Source organism: Gasterosteus aculeatus, chromosome 1 (genome assembly GCF_964276395.1).
Source record: "Gasterosteus aculeatus chromosome 1, fGasAcu3.hap1.1, whole genome shotgun sequence".
Taxonomy (NCBI): domain Eukaryota; kingdom Metazoa; phylum Chordata; class Actinopteri; order Perciformes; family Gasterosteidae; genus Gasterosteus; species Gasterosteus aculeatus.
Window position 1 is genome coordinate 25,226,110 of NC_135688.1, and position 22,371 is coordinate 25,248,480.

At 43.2% G+C, this 22,371-nt stretch overlaps 1 protein-coding gene across 1 annotated transcript; it reads left to right on the plus strand.

Moving 5' to 3' along the window:
• The first annotated feature begins 314 nt into the window (after window positions 1-314).
• slitrk6 (SLIT and NTRK-like family, member 6) lies at window positions 315-15,196 on the plus strand. Its single transcript, XM_040187383.2, has 2 exons — window positions 315-835; window positions 11,237-15,196. The coding sequence occupies exon 2, from the start codon at window positions 11,252-11,254 to the stop codon at window positions 13,781-13,783; it is 2,532 nt and encodes an 843-aa protein (XP_040043317.2). The 5' UTR covers window positions 315-835; window positions 11,237-11,251; the 3' UTR covers window positions 13,784-15,196.
• The last annotated feature ends 7,175 nt before the right edge of the window (window positions 15,197-22,371 follow it).

Sequence of the window (22,371 nt, forward strand, 5' to 3'; positions counted from 1 at the left end):
TCCTAAATAAAATTCCAGAACATTTGGTTGGGAAGCAGAAACACATTTTCATTCACTAAATATAGTATTATTTTACTTTACAGGAAATTGTTTAGTCTATATAATCCCTTCCATTTTAGTCTAATTGTGAGATAAAAACCCATAATAACAAAAGAAAAAAAACTCTTATAAATTCAAAGGAGCCTGTGTTCTTTTTAGCTCTGGGCTTTTATTTTGAAAGACACCATGAGAACTCCCTACATGTATTGTGGCTGACTTCATGCATCTTCCAGTCTCGGTCGTCCACCTTCTACAGCATGCAAATTGCGGAGCAACTCCAACGTATCGCAGATTGGTTTAACCACGCAGAGCGCGCGGCGCGGCGCATGAGCTGGACCCGGTGCGCGCCCCTCATCCTTCCGAGTGGCCCGTAAGAGAAGGGACAACGGAGTGGGTTTTAATCACAGCCGTGTGTTGTTGTCCCCGTGGAGCGCGTCTAAAAACTTAATCCTAATTAATTCTGAGGAGGCTGCGGCGAGGAGGGCGACGCTCGATCATCCCGGGACCGGAGAGAAGAAACCCTCTCCGCGAGCTCCTCGCGCAAAGGGAATAATCAGTGTCTTACAGCCTCCAGGAGAAAAAAAAAAGACAGTGGACCCGAGAGGACAATTGTGGACTGACGGATCCTGTGAAGTTTCTTTATGTGTCAGCTTGTTTCTTTTTCTTCTTTTTTAAGGGACCGGAGGGTGTTTTAGAGGTTATTCCCTCTCCGGTGCATCGGTTCCTCTCGCGTACTGATGGACTGAGTACGGTGACATTTGGAATAGCATCCTCCTGTTTTCATCTGTTTTAGACGGTAAGCCACAAAAAGCATTCATTTCTGTAGTTACTTGTTTTAATTGACTAGGTGTTTTGTATGGAAGTTTTTTTTTTAATCATCTTGTATAATAATAATACAAGTCTCAAGGAATCCAGGTGTCCATCACGGGCTGGTTGCAACTACATTCCTATAAAATGCACAGTACCGTATATGGACTGACGGGTCCACATAACGCGATCACCAGCATGATTTAACAAGAAGTCCTGTCAAAAAAAAAAAGTGCCTGGAACTGACAAGAGAGAGAGAGAGAGAGAGAGGCGGGGTGCGCACGGAGTTTTCCTGAGGGGGCTCCATTACCTCGCGCACACCTGGCCGCTTGCCACCCGCAGTTACTGTATCCTACGCGTATGTTAATCGGGATCGGTGATGTGCCCACACGCTGCGCAACTCCGAGTGGGCTCTATTTCCCCTTTAGCGTCGCTCCATACGGATCCTCCGCGTACGAGCGTGCGTAAACACCGTCGGTGGTCGCAGGTGTGCTTAATGAGGACCGCATCACGACTGGACGCCAGCCGAGTCATTTTCATTTTTTCTAAATCAAGCATATCTTGGGTGCTCGTGGTCGCGCCACACAGCGTTTTTGACGTTAAGCATATATTTGGTTGCATTGAAGATTGGGATAGATTAAATGCCACATACAAGTCGAATTTAATCAGTCACCCCCAAACCCCACAATGCAGGGTTATATTCCCACTTAAATACAAGTTAATTAGGGGGAGAAGAACAGTATAATTATCTGTTAATTGTGAATTGCATATTGAGTTAGGGTCCTAATTATTTGCTTCGATGCATCGCTGGTTAATAGTATAGTTATAATCCCCCCATGCCATAAATGCGGGCCGTTCCAGCCTCCTGTGCCTGAACAGCACTAGATAAATTATTGATGGAGGGTTTGCGGGCCAATTTAACGTATCGTTCAAAAGGGGTGATTCACACAAGAGAGTTTTGTACGCTGCTAATTGCTCATGTTCCAGCTTTCTCATGTTGACAAGATGTCCGCAAATATGTACTTAAATTCATTTTAAGACTGCTGCGGGCTCAATGCCAATAAACAACCATTATGGATTGGACCCCAACTAAACATATGGCCTCGCAGTGAATGAGAGCACAGATGCGTTTTTGAATAGGCGTCAATGCAATGTGTGAATCCGACCGGGGAGCCGGGAAATTGGTGACTGGTGAGGGTAGTCTGCTGTTTTTAGAGCGAGGGGGCTTTGTGAAACTTTATTAAAGCACACTACTTTCGCACAGAGGGAGCCCGCGGACACATACTGCAGAGCCGCTGCCTCCTCTGTGACATGGAGAAAGCACCGCGAGCCTACGGAATATTGAATCACCCTCCCAAAAAAAAAAAAATGAAAAAGGGTCTGAAACTAGGGGCAGGGGAGTTGAACCATCTCTTGCCTCCTGAGTGGGAGGATGTCATAATCATCATCTCTCCTAGGATGGCGGTGGAGGACCCGCGGGTGCTGGCGGGGACTCTCTGCAGATATGTGGGTGTAGAGGTGGTGTCGACCCTGCAGGGCAGGCCGCATCACTTCCGATACAGAGGAGCGAAGGGACAAGTCCTGGCCATAATAATTGGTGGCGGGGAACACTGCAAGGCGCTCCGGGGAAAGTTGATGGACAGTCAGAGCCTCGTGCACGTACACAAGCAGTGGTAGGGGGGAGGACAACACGCGTGCACAGAGGCAGTAGAGTGCAGGGGGCCTCTTATCTGCTATCCCACGTCAGGCTGGACGGAACGACCCCCAGCTGGACACAACAGGTCTCGCTATCTTGCTTTCTTCTCGCGGTCTCTAACCCAGGGGTTAGCGGACGAGGAGGCTGAGCAAAATCGGCCCGACTTTAAATATTAATGGAGGCACGCCAGTGTTGGGTGGTGACCTCCAAGTGAATAAGAAAGTCCCTCCTGTGCTGCTAAGCCAGGTCGGTTGTATTACCTGCTTTGTGTGTTGCAGTACGGCTTAGAGCAAATTGGTGTAAACGAGCAGGGAGAAATCTTACTGTGAAACAGTTAATTGTATTTGGTATTATTAAAACTAGCTCTTGCCTCTTTGTATGTCCTCACTCCCTGCTGCATTGCAGGTGTGTGTGTGTGTGTGTGTTTGTTGCTCAAAACACCTGAAGGAAACGCACCCATTTCACAAAAGAAATCCTCTCTATCAGATATAGGAGAAAGGAGCTTCAGGCCTGTGGATCTGTTATTAAAGTCTTTGCTGGGCTCCACCAGATTTCTCCAGTAGGAGACCTGGAGCTTTTTATTTCAAATGTACGGAGCAGCACTTAAAGAAAGTCTCGTTTCTGATCAATGTTTCAAAGTGACATCCTTGGAACGACGAGAAAGCATCACTGTCCTGTTTTCTCAAAAACAGACGGCCATGACAGGCGCTGATGAGTCCGCCTGTCTATCCGTCCATCAATCTTTGCCAAAGGCGTCAAAAGAAGCTGCCGCTCGGAGAGGCGGGCGCGCAGACGAGCGTTCACGTGAAACGCCGGGTGAGGAGATTATTCAGTAAACAGCCGTTTGTTCGAGATGCGACAATCCCTCCTGCAGCACCGGCGTCACGCGTGACGTGTGTGCTGCGGGCTGTGTTGCTTGTTTTTTTTTTTTTTTTTGATTTAGGCTTTGAAGCTTTGGTTTTTCAAATCTGCTTCACTAGCTGCCCGCTGTGGACTTGCTACTTAATTGGTCTTGAAAGGTCTTGTTCAGGAGGACGATGCAGGTCAGCACAAGTCTGTAGAGCTCTTAAGTCATTAGACACTCAATTAACTCAACACCGTACCTGATCTAAAAAAGAAAAAGCAGAAAAACAAGTTACCTTGAACTTAAATATGCCTTAACGTTGCTGCCTCAAGTGTACTCTAAAGGAATGATTTAAAGCACTACAAGACCAGATATTTATGTAAACAATCCATTGGAATAAGATCCGCTAAAGTCTATCCTAAAACCCCTCCTCTTTACATCAGAGTTCAAGTTCAAAAGAGTCCATTTTTAAACGTCAAGCTGCATCATTCCGTTTGCAATCATTTGTTTTCCATTTCTTGTCTTTCGGCAAAACCCAAGTGAACAGCCTGTTATGAGAAAATAACAACACAATGAACTGAGCCTGGATTAGCATACAGACTTGCACAGACGTGACATCGATCGAGTAATCCATCTTCCAACCAGCTCATCCTGTTGAGGGCTGTTGAGTCGAGCTGTATTCAAATGGCTGCGGGTTTGCTCCTCTGACTTTGCATCTCAATGTGACCCCATGGAAGGGTCTAGCGAATAAACAGCCAATCAGAATTTGAAGTATCCAAACCATTTTTCGGGGGTATAAACTTGCTAGTGGATGTTTCCCTCAAAGTGAGACATTTTCTGTGACTTTTAGATTATCTCCTCGCCTGTTATTACTTTTTTCACTCCACCACAAGAGCCGGAGGAAGTTAGCTGAAACCAAATCCATAGGGCTTAAAACCCGAGGCAGCTTTCTTTTGTTCATTTATTTAGTTTTTACTCTTTTCATTATCCTTATGGACCTGCACAAGCTCAATGTATGGCGAGTTGCTACAGGCACAAGACATCAGGTGTGCGTTTTACATCACTGTCTATTGGCATGTGTAGATTTCTCCTATTTCTGGCAAAAGTCAGCATCACCGGTTGTGTCTTGCATAATGAATGGAATATTGCAGTTAAAGGATTCTTTTCTCAGGTTCTGAGCCAAATATCTCCACTTGAAATAGCCCTTAAATATACCAAGGTGTACAATTGTACACCCATCTGTATTCTCAAGGTTCTTTCTGAGGGATACGTCTCCGTTAACCTGATTTATACATTTTATTCCATATATTTTTTATGTCTGCGGACAGTATACTTTCAGATTCATGGAATGATTAAAAATCCCCCTCTCTGAAAAACCTTTGCTGTAATAATTCAACAAAACGAAATAAGACACGTGACCCTGGCTTAGTCCAATGTTCCCATTTCTGACCTGGAAAATATAGAGAATATTGTGTCAGAGAATTCGTCATTTTCACTTTCAAACATAACATCTCCACGCAGTCAGTCATCACCTGGGGAAGTTTGATGTTATCTTTTTAGTTCAAATTGTCCCCAGTTCACTTGTAGGGTCTTTGAATTCAAAGGTGTGCAGCTACTTGGCAAAATGCCTGTACTAGATTATAGAAGTGTTAGCAACACTAACATACTCAAACCACACCAGTAGACCTGCTGTGCACACTCTATTGTTACAGGAGGCTTCCTGACTAATTGCCATGATACATTCAGCTGGTACTAATGACCACATCCACCAGCAGCTGTGATCGTTCTAAGAAACTTTGTTCACTTAGAGAACCTCAGCAACTGTCAGCATACAGTCCTTTTCAACTTTTTGTTCTGCTAAAAAAAAATCCGATGTCAATTTGACAATTGTACAGTTTACAACTCAATGGCTTGGGAAATGATATTTTTGTTTAGTGGCTGGTTGAAAACATTTGGGGGAATGAAGGTCTACTCAAAGCGCAGTTATATTAGGAACTTACTCCTGTTGTGCAGACGCTACAGAATGTTCTAGGTGGTGCCTTGTATACTGTTTTTCCTCTGTAAGCAGGTCAGTCTACCTATAACGTGTGGCGCCTTTGAGTCTGAAGATTACATCTACACCTATTTATGGAACGAATCACAAGACTGTCATTACTGATGCCCTTCGGCCTTTTTGCTGAGGGTGGGTACGCACTTTAAACGGGCATTCACAAAGAGAGTATAATGACAACAACACTGAGAATGATTATATGGGACATCCTCAGGAAATGCTACTGTCAATATTTCTCAACACTTTTTTATAAAAATGTTTAATTTAAGTTACTCAGACAGTCTCAATATTATATTATTAATATTATATTATATATTGATATAAGTTCATGACAACAGAGAAGATAGTGGCTATCTCTTTATAGTAATTCCTAATGTCTGCCACTGGGTCAAACCGGTACCAGGACTTGACTGACTGTTCTGCAATAAAATTAATGATTTTCCAAAGGGCCTCTGGTGCCGAAAAAAAAAAAATAGAACGAAAGTTTTCCTGGATATTTGTTGCATCTCAACTACACAGTTCCAAAAACGATCTTACAATGCACCAGAAAATATCTATTTCCCATATTTCATTTCTATTTTTGGCGTACCAGCCTTTCCTCAAACAGATGAAGTATTCTAATAGAACATTATCTACAAATTAGCAGTCCTGCCCGGCCTTGTCACTCCTGAATAAACTGTGCTCCTTTTACGAGGACAACAGTGTACATGGAAAATGTACATCTGTTTGCTGCAGATGTCTCCCTTCTCCAAATGTACCTCGACGCCACTGTTCGCTAGTGTAATCTGCCTGCTCTTCTCTGGAAGACTAATTACTGTGCACTAGTTAAACAGGCCATTTGGAATACAAGCCTGCTAAATCACACTTGCCAGCGGATAGCAGAGCCAGACCCTCCCCGTGAAGTATTTGTGCTTCTATTAATAATTCTATCATGCATATGTTCCCAATCAGAAATTTCGGCCCACGAGCAAAAACAGTAAGAGGAAAGCAAACCCATCACACAAAGGTAGTTGAAAGCAGTGGTTTCTATGCGCTAAAGCGGTGCCGTGTAAGACGCCCCGCTGCTCTTCATCTTGCCATGTGATTAGCTGCCAGGGCGGCTGCATGACACGATAAGCGCACAGCTGACGTGGCTTTTGAACAGGCCGGCGATGACGCTTCTGAAGATGCATCCCTCGTTGCAGCCCATCAGAGCGTGGGGCGTGATCCCCCTCGCCTGCCGTTACCGTGACCCCCCCCCCATCCCGCTGCACCGCCAAGAGGGTTTTTGTTTCTGCCCGGTGGAGCGCTCGGTGGAGGGCTCTGGCCTGCCACGGCCTTTTCCCCCATCCAGATGGACAACGTGGGGTTGATTTAATACTTTAAAAAGGCGCTGAAGTTTGGTCGAGAACACTCAAACTTTGGTACCCATTTGAGACGAAATGTGAGTGAAAAAATATATGTTCTGCACTGCTTTCACTTCCCTGTTGTGCTGTGTTCGGCTAATGTATAAATTAGGGCTGCAAGATATTTGAAAAACTGCCAACCGCATTGCAATGGGTATCTACATATCAATGCTTCCCTAAATGTGGAGCCAAAACATTTCAATAAGCAGCTGTTTTTAGGAAGCGATCCGTTTGATATGCAGCAAAGTGCGGCGAGCACATTTTCAACATCAGTATTGCAAGCAGTCGTGTGCATTTGATCATGGCTGAGCCACAATCTTGACATGTAGATGACGCCGCAGTATAATATACACTATTCATAGGGGTCTGACAGGAAACCTCCGACTTGGGTGAATTAAAATGGACTCCATCAACTACCCTGTTGTCAAGGACCATAAATCACCGTGAGTGCAGGTAGCCTAGCAATGAGGACTGAGGTCATAAAATGTTTAGAAGCTCGCAAAGCCTTTTTTAAAACCAAGAAAACTCCGGAGAATCACAAGATATCCACTCGGTATGTTTTAGAAACACATATGGACTGACTCTTATCAGTCTTGATGGAGTTTGGCGACTGGCTCTGTCGGATGCCACAAGGGATAAGAAGCCTTTCATACTTGCACATCAAGTTGCCTCACGCTACAAAGGAAGGAATTAGGCTCCATCCTTTTGGGCTATTTGTGGCTCCAGCGTGCTTTACTTAGTTTGACACTGACGAGGACAGAACATGACTCCCACTGTGTTCATATTATTTAGAAATAATGTCCTAAACCATCAACTGGAGAGGGTGCACAGTAGTCCAGGTTCCCGTTGTAGTCACTGCCTGTGTGTTGTTTGTGTCAATTTACTGCAAACTATGACAAATGTACGGATGGAAATAAGTGCCGCTGCAACACTACAGCCGTTCGATACACGAAGCACGTCAAATCGATGGATGTCAAGCTTCGTGCTATTTTGTTCACAAGATCACATGCTCAGTAAGACGTTTTCAAATGGATCAACCTTGTCTTCCAGAAGCTGCAGCAAAGTCCGTTTCCGCCCCTTCAGTTAGAAAACGGAACGGAAAATTTGTTAGAAGCAACATCAAAATATTTGTATAAAAAGAATCTTATTGTCTTTTTTTTTTAGCCAAACCACAGCTTTCTGCAAAGGAGGTGAAAGACCAAAGATCCCTCTAGGGAGCAATAAAGTCAAAAAGTAGAAGTTAGTGAGTTATGGGTGTGGTTGCATGTGATATTCTGCAGAGTTTGTGGGCTTTTAATCTGTCATCTTCTGAGCATATTAGTTGCAGTGGTGTAGTTAAAACTGATCATCATGAAACGTTTCCCCGTGACACATGAACATGTGTATTCGTGACTTATCTTTGTGCGTGTTGAAGAGGCCTCGTCACTCTGACATGATAATCCTATTATTATATATTTAATCAGCTTGTTCACGCTGCATGGGAACCACAACATTGGTCTCTCCCCGATCTGTACATCCGGCCTGATGTGTACTTTACATATGCAAATTACTACTACACACCTGTGGTAAACTCTCTGATGGCTGATTTTTTTTATGATAATGCTCCATTTTGTAAAACAAAACGTTAGTTACCAAGTGGACAGCACACGATGTGTTCCGGCACCATGCAGCATTGTAAAAATGTTATCTTGTTAAAGCAAGAAGCTCGAATAAATATAAAAAGGTGTTTGAAAGTTTTCACGGCCATATAAAGTAGGTATCAGAGAGGGATTTATGACTTGTTAGTTTATTTTTTTTTAACACTTTGCTTTCAGAGCAGCATACTCCTGATGTACACGTTCGGGTATCGTGAACTAAATGTCGCCGGAACGGGACTTTGAAGATACAATGGAATTCTTCTGCATTGTAAAAACAAGACTTGTCCCTGGCCACAAAAAATGCGTAAACATGGTCCATAAATGACCAAAGCGTATCTCGTGTGTTACTGTAGAAAGCCTAAATGTGTGATAATTATCTTCTCCTTCCTCTTTTCCTCCTCAGCTTTATACTTTTCTTTTTAAGTCGATGTTGGAGGACGACGTGGCTTCACACACGTGCATGAGGTGAAATCTCATAGGGCTTTAGCAGATCTCTAATTGAATTGTCTGAACAGCGAGAGATGCACATTTGAATACAGAAAGGAGAGCGCGCGTGTGGAGGAAAGTGTTTCATCTCTTGTGCCAGTCACGCTGGGTTCCATGCAACATTGATTACCCGGAAAAATGGTTCAGTTGCAGAAGTCTGTTTGAAATACAGAGGAGAGGGTGCATGAGGGCCAATGCAATCTTCATGTCTGCTCTCTGCAGCGTTATCATGCGTATTGTGATTAATAGTCTGTTTCTCATTGTCTTGAAAGCCATCGGGGTCACAGAGGTGAGTGCCTCGGGTACCATGGCCACCGCCACATGTCTAAACAAGCAAATGCGGATTATTAACAAAAAGGAAATGACCGCACATAATCTCGATCGCCGTGTTGACATTTTCAGACGTCCCCACTGTCTAAACTATAAATATTTAATAGGTTTACAATTGATTTTTCTGTTGTATTACAATTGCACGTCCACTTCATATCCCCTCATTTTCTGCTATTGATTTGAGATGGTCCCGTTTTAGATGTAATGTATAAACAACTTCTTTAATGTGGGAGATATTTTCATCTTATCTGTTACAAGAATAGCTTCACCGCTGTAAGGTACATGATAGGCCTGAGCAATATTTCAACATGATAATTCATTCTAATGGGATTAGATGGTTCCCAATTATGTGGTATAAATTAATAACAATTTACTAATATTTCCGCTGAATTATTTTGAGATTTAGCGATTTGAATTTAAACAAAACCATGCATTATTTTCAATGGACTATTTATTTTGTTTGCTAACAGGATTGTGCTATTAAAATTGTTGGTATAAGGTTTGTTGAGTGTCTAGAACTGGCTAAAAAGTTTAGAATGACCTTTGGGTATATATCCCTGTATACATTACAGGTGTTGGAAATATGTTCGTCACCCAACTGCAGAAAAATAATGTATTAAAGGCACTTTTTTGAAATGGGCCAAAAAAAAATGTCAAAGAGGGAGCAAGAGTGAAGTTATTGTTCAAGAGACTCCTTCGAATTCAGCTTTTGTCTTTGGAGGTCCACGGGTTAGTTTTTCTCCTCAGAACCGTCCGCCTTGTGTGTGTGTGTGTGTGTGTGGGGGGGGGGGGGGGGGGTAATTGATTGAATTAGATTAGATACAATGGCTAGAACTCCAATCAACACTACTGCCTGAGATGTGCCCTGCATCTTACTGACTTCAAGTATTGTATAATAAAGTATTTCAGAGTATTGTTTTTGGTCAAAGCTGGATCAGATAAACGCAGGATTCCACACACTGTACAGGGGAAACTATCCTTGCCTAGTCTTGTTAGAATTAAGCTTTCCAGATGTTAATCGGATTTGTTAACAAACCACCGGATCTTCTCGCTTTCCTTCTAGGTTTTATCTCTTTGAAGAATTCCGGTAGCAAAGGGTGCGTATCTCGTTATCCGTGATCATGGGAAGATGTCTTTTCTTCTGCACCAGCCCCCCGGGATTGTTCTAGCCTTTGATCCATTGTGATCTTAGCCGAATTAATGTAATGATTTTAGAAGTGGCAGCGAGGCATCTCAACATTAAGAACACATTTCAGCGTTCTGCTTGTCATTCGGTGCGGATGAAGTATGCATTCTATTCATCGTCTATGCACACCTCCAGGGGATTTTGACTGCAAGGGGATCACTGAGGAACAGTGGAGTAACCGTGCAAGAAATCAGATTGATGAATATAGGGCGGTGCTCGTGATTAGTAACCTTTTAGTCTAGTCGGGTGACAGTAATTTGAGGGAAGGATAACGAAGCGACTACTCATTTTCAGTTCTTTATTTAAAATGTCATTTATAAATGTTGCTTTGACACGGCGTCTAAAGGAACAAAGCTGATTTCTGCTTATGCATGACTCACACAGGGTAAGTCTTTGTTCAGACGAGTCCACACATAAAGGGTAGGAAAATCAGTCAAATGAGAGTCATCTCTTTAACTGTACCATTATCTCAGTGTGAGTCACCGGGGAGAGATGCCGTCCTGCTGTCATTGCTCACTCGGTGAAAGGGATTTACTCATTTTTAACGCAGTGTCCGGGTTGATACTGTGGATTTTGATCATAATAATAATATGGACGATTAGGACTTTTATCTTATACAACATTGCTCATTTATAAAATGGGTACTTCGGGTAAACTCTTGGAAGAACGCATGCATATCATTTCACACTGTACTTATCCAACAACCAAAGCGTATGTAATGTCATTCTGAATGCATTTTCTTACTGTTCTTTTTTTTGCCCCCTCCCTCTTCACAGATATCTCAGACCGAAATGCTGCCCTGCATCGTCTTCATCGGCTGGTTTCTCACCGCAGCCCGATCCCAGGACGTCCATCCCTCACAGGCATCATCCTCTATAAGTGAGTCTTGTGACTCCTTATGCTCCTGTGAGAGGAAAGACGGGATCCTTCATCTTAACTGTGAGCAGAGAAACATCAGCAAAATCTCCCAAATCAAAGTCCCAGCAGGTGTGCCCTTCCACCTGAACCTTTACAAAAATGACTTGGTTGAGCTCCGCGCCGAGGAAATGGAAGGGCTTAAGAGTGCCCTTTCACTGCACATTGGGGGTAATAGCATTCAAGAGCTGGAACCAGGGGTCTTTAGCAGTCTCGGCTCAGTGAAAAAACTCCACATAAATAGCAATTTCCTCGTCACTCTGAAAGAGGACACTTTTCAAGGTCTGGTGAATTTGGAGTTTCTCCAAGCTGACACAAATTTCATTCGGGTCATCGAGCCCGGGGCCTTCAACAAACTGATCCGGCTCAAGGTCCTCATCCTCAACGACAACTCTGTCGAGTTTTTACCGAACAATATTTTCCGGTTTGTGCCCCTCACCCACCTGGACCTACGTGGCAACAAGCTCCAAACACTGCCTTACGTCGGCTTCTTGGAGCACATCGGGCGGATAATGGAACTCCTCCTGGAAGACAACGATTGGGTGTGCGACTGCGATATTCTGCATTTGAAAATCTGGATGGAGAACATGAGGGCCCAGTCGGCGGTCGGGGATGTGGTCTGCAGCACGCCGCATCAACTCAAGGGCTTCATTCTGGCTAAAGTCAAGCGTGACGTTCTCTGCCCGTCGCATGCAGATATAAACCTAGAGGAGCCGTCCAAGTCGCTGGACATGGTGGTCACGCCCTCGTCCAAAGTAAACCCCAAGCTGATCGACGGCAAAGACGACGCTAAGGTGCCGACGCCGTCTCACGTTCCCAGCAGCCCTTGTGTGGAACACTGTTCTTGTCACAATCACCCTGTGGCTGGATTTCTGATGCACTGTCAGGACAGAGGAATTCAAAAGGTATCGGATATCGGCATACTGCAGCAAAGCCCCGCTAAACTGGTCATGACTGGAAACATGATTCAGAAAATCTTAAAGTATGATTTTGTCACATACGACGGTTTGGAATTGCTCAACCTGGCCAACAACAGAATTGATTACATTGATAATGAAACATTCCTCAGCTTGAGCAGTTTGAAAAAGCTGTATTTGAATGGAAACCGGATTGAAAAACTCTCCTCCACCATGTTTGTGGGCCTCCACAACCTCGAATACCTGTATCTTGAATACAACCTTATCAAAGAGATTGCTCCAGGCACATTTAATCCCCTGTCCAACCTGAAGCTGTTGTCATTAAACAACAACCTGCTCAGCTCTCTACCAGCTCAGATATTTCGCAATGTGCCCCTCACCAAATTAAACTTGAGGAAAAATCTCCTCATGCACCTGCCAGTGAGCAACGTGCTTGATCAACTCGACTCGCTGGAGCAGATTTATTTAGAGGACAACCCCTGGGACTGCAGTTGTGACTTGCTCAGCCTCAGACAATGGGTGGAGAAACTCCGAAAGGACACAGTGGTGGGCTCCATCTTGTGTCACACCCCGAAGAAAGTGATGCAGGCCGAGTTACGCAGCCTTCGCCACGAGGTGCTATGTCCCGGGTTGGGGACCTACTACCCGCTGTTCCCAGATGGGGACGCGAGCGCGGCGGCCACCCTGGGGCCCGACAGCAGTGACACGGGTTTCTTCAGCTCGCTCACAGACACTGTTCCGCTCTCTGTGCTCATCTTAAGCCTTCTCATGTTAATCCTGGTGATTATATTCTGTTCGGCCGGATTGGTGGTGTTTGTGGTGCACCGGCGGCGCAGGAGGGCAAAGAAAAAAGCGGCAGAGGAGCAGCCCAGGGAAAACAGCGGCAGCAGCCCCATCCATCTGCACTACAGCATGTACGGGCAGAAGACCACACACCACACTCTGACCCAAAGGACGGGGTCCGCCACCCTGTACAAAGACCAATCGCACAGTCCCATTGTCCAGATCTGTCGCAACCCCACCTACTGCTCGCAGCACAAGGAACACGACGCGGATTTGGATTACGGCCTCGAGGAACCCGGCGGCAAGCATCACGTCTGCCGCAGCATCATGGAGAAGGAGAACACGTCTCCGCTCACGGGAAACCCCGGCTCAAAGTTCCGACCAATGAGCGGAGAGTGCCCCGCGGAGTTCGTCACGCTGGGAAATCCCAACTCCATGTACAGGAACATGCTGGAGAAGGACAAGGCGCTTCAGCAGCTCGGAATAACCGAGTACCTAAGGAAAAACATGCCCCAGCTTCAGTCTGCTGTAGACATGCAGGTCCCGGGGCACCACGAGGAGTTAAAGCTAATGGAGAAAATTATGTACTCACGACCACGCAAGGTCATGCTTGAGCAAACTAAGAACGAGTACTTTGAACTGAAGGCTAACTTGCATACTGAGCCAGACTATTTGGAGGTTCTGGAGCATCAAACTACATTCAACTGAGCTTAGGCAGAAAAAAAAAAATATATATATATGTATTATGTTTTGAACCAAGTGCCTTGTCCTGTTTGCCCTCCTGTACTTTCCACAGTGTGATATATTTATCATGGGCACAACACTTTAGGTTTAATTGTAGCACAGAATGTAACTGGTTTAGTTTTATCTCTCATCTGTTGACAGCCATGTTATGTAGCTGCTGAAAGGCGTTGTCATTTTGGCCAAATGTATCAGAAAGAAGTCATCATGTTGTGTTGACTGGGCCCGGACTGAAACCTCCTTTGAAATCCATTCAATCAGCTTCCGATGATTGAATACTTTTCAATAAAACCTGTGCCACCAAATGATTTGATCTGCAAAGCTCACACACAGAATCCTGTCTGACGTCCCGATAGGATAAAGCAGATGTTTGAAAAGAAGCTAGTAAATTACAATCGGCGCTCGACCTAGAATGGCTGTTTAATCAGACAGATCTAGATATGACCTGATTACACCCTCTGTCAACATAAGCCAGCTGGAATGCTCTTACCGGAATGCTCATTGTGCCGTAGAGTCAGCAAAATGCCAACTGTACATTGAAAAACAAGTGTGGTATCACTGCTTTTTTGATTGATCCAGTATACTGCACAGTTGCCGTCATAGGGTCTTTATTTATTTTTGTAGACAAACTGGTGACATCCAGAGAAGGACGTTTAATTTCCTGTCAATCAGTAAATACAGCACTTGAAGTGAAATACATTATACTCAACTGTAATCTTTTAAAAAGAAAAAATTGCAATGCACTAATCAAATGCCATAGGATGGTGCATGACAATCAACAGAGTCCTGCTGAAACTTTCTTTTTATTATTTTGTTTTCTGCTAGAAAAAAAAAAAGAGCCACAAAAGGTGTATGATCTCTAAAGTGTGTGTGCTTGTGCGAACGAGCGTGTGCTAGCGGCTTTCACACCACTACTTTATGTCGGAAAACATTCAGAAGAGCATTTAGGAAAGACCCTTCTTCCTTGTGGAACGGTATCGGACTGAATCCAGGGCGGGATTATATTAACCTGTTTGCACATGTATGTGTTTTTGACGAGCAACATCACCCAAGAGCTCCCACGCAGACGACCTGCCGACTGGTTTCCTGTGTCGAAGCAATGGACTACTGGCGAGTGACATTTGCAATGTTAACATTTCCAGAATTTAAACCATACGCTCCATTCATACTCCTGAAAATATTCTACTTTGAGACGGTTCATGTAAGCACACACTCAGTAGCTTTTCTACTCCACTAGATTGAATTATTATATTTATTCTGTATATTTTGTACATATGTTCCATTATATCTTTGTTTTATGTGTGCCTTCGGTGCTGTACAGAATATAAACAGAAGCTGTAACTGAGGAACAGGAAATAAAGAGTTACAATATTACATAAATATGTGGAAAGTACAATGTTTCAATCAGACACTTATAGATATAGACAATGCTGTTGAATCCTCCACAGTGCATTGGTTTATGCGTATACATGAACTTCTATAAACGGCATTTGCTTGCTACCCCGCTGTGTGAAGAATGTAAACCCCCCACGATGGCTCAAACCTGGTCCTTAATCACACAACAATGGCGGCTGGGCTTTTTACCAATCTGGCTTTTCTGCTTGCCTTTCATTCCCTCCTCTACGGGGGGGAAACAGTGGACCCGATCTAAATCCTCCATCTTCTGTCATAATTGATGCATCTGAAGCTCCTTTGCAGGAACACACACGTGACAACGCTGCGCAGAACCTGCACCACTTCGCATAACAATACAAATACCCCGCCAACCACCGATAAATGAATGTTGATCAATTTGTATGACGACACGCCTCATTAAGGGAATGCAGAACTCACGGGGGGGATACGCATTCACCAGCAGGGAAGATGGATCAGCCTCCGCAGACTGATCCTGTGAGACTCGCGTGTTTGCAATAGGCCCCTCTAAAAAAAAAAAAAAGGTGGAACATTAGCAAAGTGCACAACTGTGTTCACAGACATCCTTTCTTTTCGCTTCAAATGAATGGAGTCATGTCTGAACTTAAGGTCACCAAGGCTCGTGTGTTGCAACAGAGCCACAGTGTTACTGGATACATTTAATAAGACAAGTCATCCGTCACAACTCGAAGAACAATTTGCTCAGCACAGGTAAAACTTGTTTTTCTTTAAATGTGATTTTGCTTGAAGTCTTTTGTAATTCACTTTGGTGTCGGTGCGACCCAGCCCGTTTGGTAAACATCATGTGACTAAAGCAAATGAGAGAAAGCCCAGAGAAATCTTTATATATATTTTAATCTAAAAAAAAAAAAAAGAAGCGATAACTGAGTTTGTCTTTTCGGTGCGTACGTTTCTTTATTTTAAATGATTCCAACCATCAGCATCTTACAATGTCTTCCCCCTCTGACCCACTTGGGAGCAACGACAACGAAACACTGTGGCACACGACAGCTACCCCTTTCTTGGTGTAGAATAGGGAAAACGAGCTCTAATGACTGTATGTGCTCGTGTTTGGAGGTAAAGGCGGCTACTGCAAAAGCAACACTGCCGTTCGCATAATGCAATTACACAGAAACATGAGCAATGGTGCTAATTGTGCAACACATTATGAACATTATAAAAGTGGTAACCCATGGTGAAAGACATGCATTGCTTACGCACACACGCGCCTCAAAGTCAGAACAGACTGCCTTTACAGTCAGAAAGGCACACAGACCTGAACTCGAACAATAAACCAGTAACCAACTGTGGCTATTTACACTTGATTTCAAACGCTGTTTGTTTTGCAACGCGGCCAGGCAAGATCTTGTGACTGGAAGTCTAATTATAGCCACGAAACAGCACACAAACGGAGCTTTTGATGCACCAAACCCCACAGTATATTATTTCAATAACAGCATTCGTGTTGCCTCCATTTGCACGGACGCTAATGTCCACTGTCTCATTTGCACCGAGGATGATGTATCAGCTTTGTTAGCGAAATGCTTTTAAATAAACAGCCAGGAAAATCCATAGCATCTCACCAACTCCTTATTTCATGAAATGGAAATGTAGCTGCTGCATCGTTCCATAACCGCGAGTTATTAATATTCATACATGAAAGCACAACAACAAAACATCTCTTCTGGGCAACATTATCGATCCCTGTTTCGCGGCCAAGAATTTCACCAGCTTCTTTGTTGTGCGCTGCAGTCAATTAAATTCCTCTCACACTGCTTTATTTAAGCTGCGCCTGGTTCCTGTCTGTAACTATCCGGACATTAGTGGAACAATCACGTTGTTGTTTATGATTGCCCGAGGACAGAAAATGTTGCGTTTGCACAGGAGGTGAAAGGATGTATGTCTGAAGTCAAAAACGTCTACATTTCTGGATGTGTTGGAGAACACTAGATGCTGCATTTCCCACAATGCAATTCATCTTGTGATAACGCTGAACACACAGAAGACTTAGTAAACTGGGAATCTTGTGTTCAAGATGTCGGTGTGAACCCCTAAGTAACTACTAAATATGATAATGTGGTCCCTGGTCATTAAGCTTGAATTTAACATGATCAATTCAGTTGCTTCAGGTCAGAATTGATAATGTTTTAAATTATTTAAATACCACAAAACTAAAAACCGATTTTCTCAATTAAAAACTTTCCCATAAAACAACTTTGAATCTTCACTCAGCAGCAGCGGACTAAGGGACTAACATGATGTAACCGTTGGTCCCTCGGATGTCAACCAGGGTTTTTTCCGTATCCAGCATCCTCGGCTCCACAATGAACCTTCCCTTAAACTACTACAACACAACAAGTCGACTCGAGGCACACTCAAATTCTCCCCTTGGCATCTCCATCACTTCAGTCACATGTGGTCACTGATTAAGAATGAATTACTCTGCATCCAGACGTGGATGAAATGCATGGTTTATGTAAAGTGATACGGAAGAGTGAGCCTGTTTGAGCGCAGAGATTTGCATAAAATCCATTGTAATGGCTGCCAAATGTGCAGGAGCTTACACCTACTTCTCACTTTGACAAATATACGACCGTCAACTCAAAGAAGAAACAACTAAGCACATTAAAAAACATCTATGGGGAACTTTTCAAGGGACGGAAGTGACAGAAATACAGTCCTTAAGCTGTGTAGTGTATTGGGGAGCCCCAGCTGTGAGTGAAGAGCCATCATGAAGGGATGACTTTGTCAGAACTTCCTGACTGACGTTACTGCGCTCTACCCTGGGGGCGATCTTACGACGCTGCCTTGCCAAGCAGAGCAGCTTGCACTGAAGCCGTGGACATTGAACCCGGGTCCTGTTGTTTGCTTGGCACGCAGTTTTGAAATCACCAAGCCGGTGACACAATAAAAAAAAAGCCACCCTCAAATAAAATGTTAAACCTTCAGTCTGACTTGTTTTTTTCCTGGTTTTGTTGCCCACCAGCTGCTCCGCCACCCAGGTCAATCTGTAAAAAGCCTTCCAGACTGCAAATAGCCATCAACTTCCACTGAGCGCCGTACAGCTGGTAACGGCGGGTAAGCTGTTGGACTCTCGGAAGTCACTACCTGGACCACAAATTTCCAAAGGCGGAGTGAGAGAAAGAAAATTGCAGCGCTATATCACAAAATAGTTCCTGGAATGTGTTGAACATCCCAGATTGATGATATATAACACTGATGATATATAATGCTGAAACCATCTATGGGATAATGTATCCCTTTAATGGAGTGTGCGCAGCATTTTATCACATACAGTGAGAGTGGCTGTGGAGCAATAGAGGAAAATGAAGAGTGTGCTTGAGATCATAACAATTTGATGGATTAAATGGTGGGTAACGTTGGAGAGAGAAAGGAAACACATTTTATGCATTGTATTGATTTGTTCCGCTCTCTTGAAAAGACCTTTCTCCTTCCTAAATCAACGAGGGAACAGTCACTCTTCTCTGAAGTTCGGAAAACCGATTATCTTATTTTATTTATTAACCACATTAAACTCTTAAGGGGATTATTTTATTTCCAATAGTACATTGAATTAGACAGATTCTGAAGTTCTGAGAAGGCGGAATAAAAATAGTTCAACCCAAGAGGGGATAATCTTATGAAATTGTTTTTTTTTTTTCTTTCGCAATATACAACTTGCATCATCACATGATGGGCTTATGTAGCCATTTTATTTATACAAATGTGCAGAGCAAAACAATTTAGCAAAGAAAGCCACCTTTCGGACGTCTAGACGTTGAAATGAGGCAAGAAATGGAGTTTCTTGGCATATACCAGCTGGATGTAGCTAAGCATTCAGAACATTGCTGTCCCACTAAAGCTTTGCCAAATGCTTGGGTTGGTCACATTTCTGTTCTTAAAGTTAAAGAGAAGTTGTATATATTTCAATGCATTTTTGAAGTTTGTGCTAATCGTGATGATAAATACATTGATTACTTTTAGTTTTAAAAATTGTAACAATAAAAAACCTGCTGGATAAATTACATTTGTAGCTGCCTTTTATTCTTCGAACTTTTCCTGATGCATTTCAGCTGATGTCGCTGTTCACATTATTTCTTGTGTGGGGGGGCCGGCTCCTAATTACCAATTGAAAGCAGCTTGGTGCACATCCCCTTTTGGCAAATCAGGGCGTGAGGATGCCTTTTACTTTTGGGTTAGAGAGGGGGGGGGATCCCCACATTCTGATATTTGCCAATCTCAATGCAGACCTCAGTTATATATCTAGCCAATGCTGAGCTTTATGCTTTTTACATTTGGAAAGTGCTATCACAATAACACTTTTTATAGGTTTATTTGAATTGAAACCACATGCATATGCAAGTAATGGAGGAGCCTTTTTTCATTAATAATAAGGGTGAACTTTTTTCTGTGTTAAGGCGCCTACGGTATTTTATTCAAGTTACCATTTCTGTGTTTTAGGACCTTCTTTCTTAATCAGCCCAAATATGGAAAATATGTGGCACCACACATGCACAATTTATAGAGCTTGAAGACAATTCCAGGGCTTTGCCACTGGGAGAGAAACCTGATTGAGGCATGTAATTATGTGAGCTACTGCTTTTATACCTGGCTGTTCGTTTAAATATTGTCGACTTTCCAGCTGGTAGAAACTGCCTGTCAATGTCAAACTTGATCTGGGTAGCTAATGAAACACTTCCTTCCAGTTTTGATGCCCGGCATGTGGCTTGACTATAGATAGCTGTTGGACTGAGGGATTAATATCCCTCTTGTCAGAATAAAAGTAGAAGCATGCAAGAGTCCACTTGTGACCGGGTTACTATTTAAAAGTATTGAATATAAAGCATGAGACAAACCCATAAAGAGACAAAGCTCATTGAACTTCATCTTCCCACTCTCTAAAGATGAGAGTTTTACGGTTCGAAGGGAAAAGCCCATTCTTGCACATGTATTATATGTGCATGTGCATGACTGAACCGGTAACTCGGTGCCGACCATGCAGCTAGGCCGCAATAACGATGTGAGTGAGAGACCAACTGAGAGTCACAAGTCACAGTTGTGCTCCCGACATCAGAACAAATCTCCTTGTGATCACTCTGCAGTTATGAGACGGTAGCCCAGAGTGTTTCTAATATCAAGCTAATGACCCATTTTGGCCATTTTTCCGCCATTGAATGACGGTGCAATTAAGTGTTTCATAGTGTACCAGTGGATCCCAGCTATTTTCTTCCTCAAAGAGCTCTCAGGAAAAGCAGAAAAAGAGAGATGTACATTTTTTTTTTGATCATTTGCCTCTTACTTTCTCTTTGTCTCTGCACTCCAGAAGTGCTTCTAACTCGTTAATTAGTGGAATAAACTTTCAACCTTTTTGCTCTCAATGATCTCTACATTCACTCTGCGGGGCGAGAAACCCTTTCTCTCCATGTACTTTATGTAGCAGAAGGCTGGGGAAACAAATGTAAATTTAACTGCCCTTTTCCGATCACTGTATACCCGGCGTGTTGCAAAACATCTCTTTAGAGACAACTTTCTTATATATTTTTTGATGAGTGTACGGTATCCCCGGGAAACAGATTGCGCTTGTGTGCCTTTTGATGAATTCTTAGATCACAGGGAGGCAGAATGCAGCAAGAAAACAAATCAGATATCGCTGATTACATAAGACACAAGTTGACTAAATGCAGAGCATGAAGCATGAAGCATGAAAAGACAAGACAGGATTTGTACGGGTATTTTGGCTATGGCACACGTATGAATGTACACACCCTTAAGCCATGTTCATAAGTCATGAGCTCCGAGCTTGTTTTTATTGACATAAACTAAGGTCCCTCAATAGTTTTTGGTAAAACGTAGATTCCATTGGTGACGTTACCTTGGCTTAAACATGTACGAGTTTCCCAAAGTTTAATTTTGAACGAGGGCAAATAACTCCCAATGTATTAGGACAGGACAGTTGGACAAACCAACAGATTCTACGTGAGACCCAACACGGTGCGCTGTACAACTGGCTGCTGATTCTTTTGTTTGAAGAGGTAAATAATTAAGTGGCTGCTGTTGGGGTTTTAAGTAGAAGTGAATGTCTAGTCATAGAATTTGTAGTACGTGTAATGATGTTTAGTGATAGAATTGTAGTTTGTGTGATGTTAGATTAGTTATTACATTAACATGTTCGATGAAGTGAATACAATGTGAATCAAACACAGTTTATAGTCTTTTAAATCGAAGAAACACACTACACATTTACATTCTGTTACAATGTGATGTTAAAACCTGGGGACGGATGCCAATTGCCGTTCTTTATGGATTTCTTCCAATTTTTTCCCCAAAGAGGGTTTTTTGGGAGTTTTTTCTCCTGTCAGGTAATAAATGAACAACTTATTGCGAGGCAGCCGACTGAGGCAAATGTCTTGAGAATTGAACCACATGAACTGTCTTAGATCTTATGATGAAGGGTGATGAACGGGGATCATTAATGATGGGTTGTTGTAATTAAAGTGTACTAGTTATAAGATGTAGACTTAAACTATGCATGCTTTGTTGGGTTCATTCATTGGGGCATAAAGCCACTGTATCTACATTGAGTGCATTGGAATGTGAGGGACAGCTAGGACAGAGAGGTTTCAGGTTACAGCTGCAGCTTCACACCTCGACGTGGAAGGGACAATGGAGGAGGTGACCCTTTGGAGAAGAGGCCAATGACATTCAAATGCACCAAAGAAGACACACCTCAAGAGTTTTCAAAGGACCATGGCGGGGGAAAGACTGTTAGATCTTCTCCTGCAGCCGCGTTGATAAGTCACTTTAGACTTGCTCAGAGAATTCTCTATTTCGCGAAATATTCCACTGTTCGCTTAGTATTTCACTTTGTAATTGTAATCCCTATTACGTTGTTTAGTCATTAAATACTTTTTGATTTTTGAATTTAAACGAATTGACTCATTCGTGTCCTCGTTTCCGGCCGGGATGAGAACCAGGAGTGAGGCCTCCCTCGAGAGCCTTCCGAAACCCTTAACACTGCTAAGGACCTCAGGGCCCCTGAGGGAACCATGTCATGTCTGTTATTGCATCTACTTAGTAGTCCTATATTTGAGGTTTACGGTTTTCTCACTTTATTGTGTCATGCTTTTACCTGCACAGTGTCA

Bases quoted from the DNA above. Each gene is read 5' to 3' on its own strand.
- slitrk6 (XM_040187383.2), top strand. From the start codon at position 11,252: ATGCTGCCCTGCATCGTCTTCATCGGCTGGTTTCTCACCGCAGCCCGA.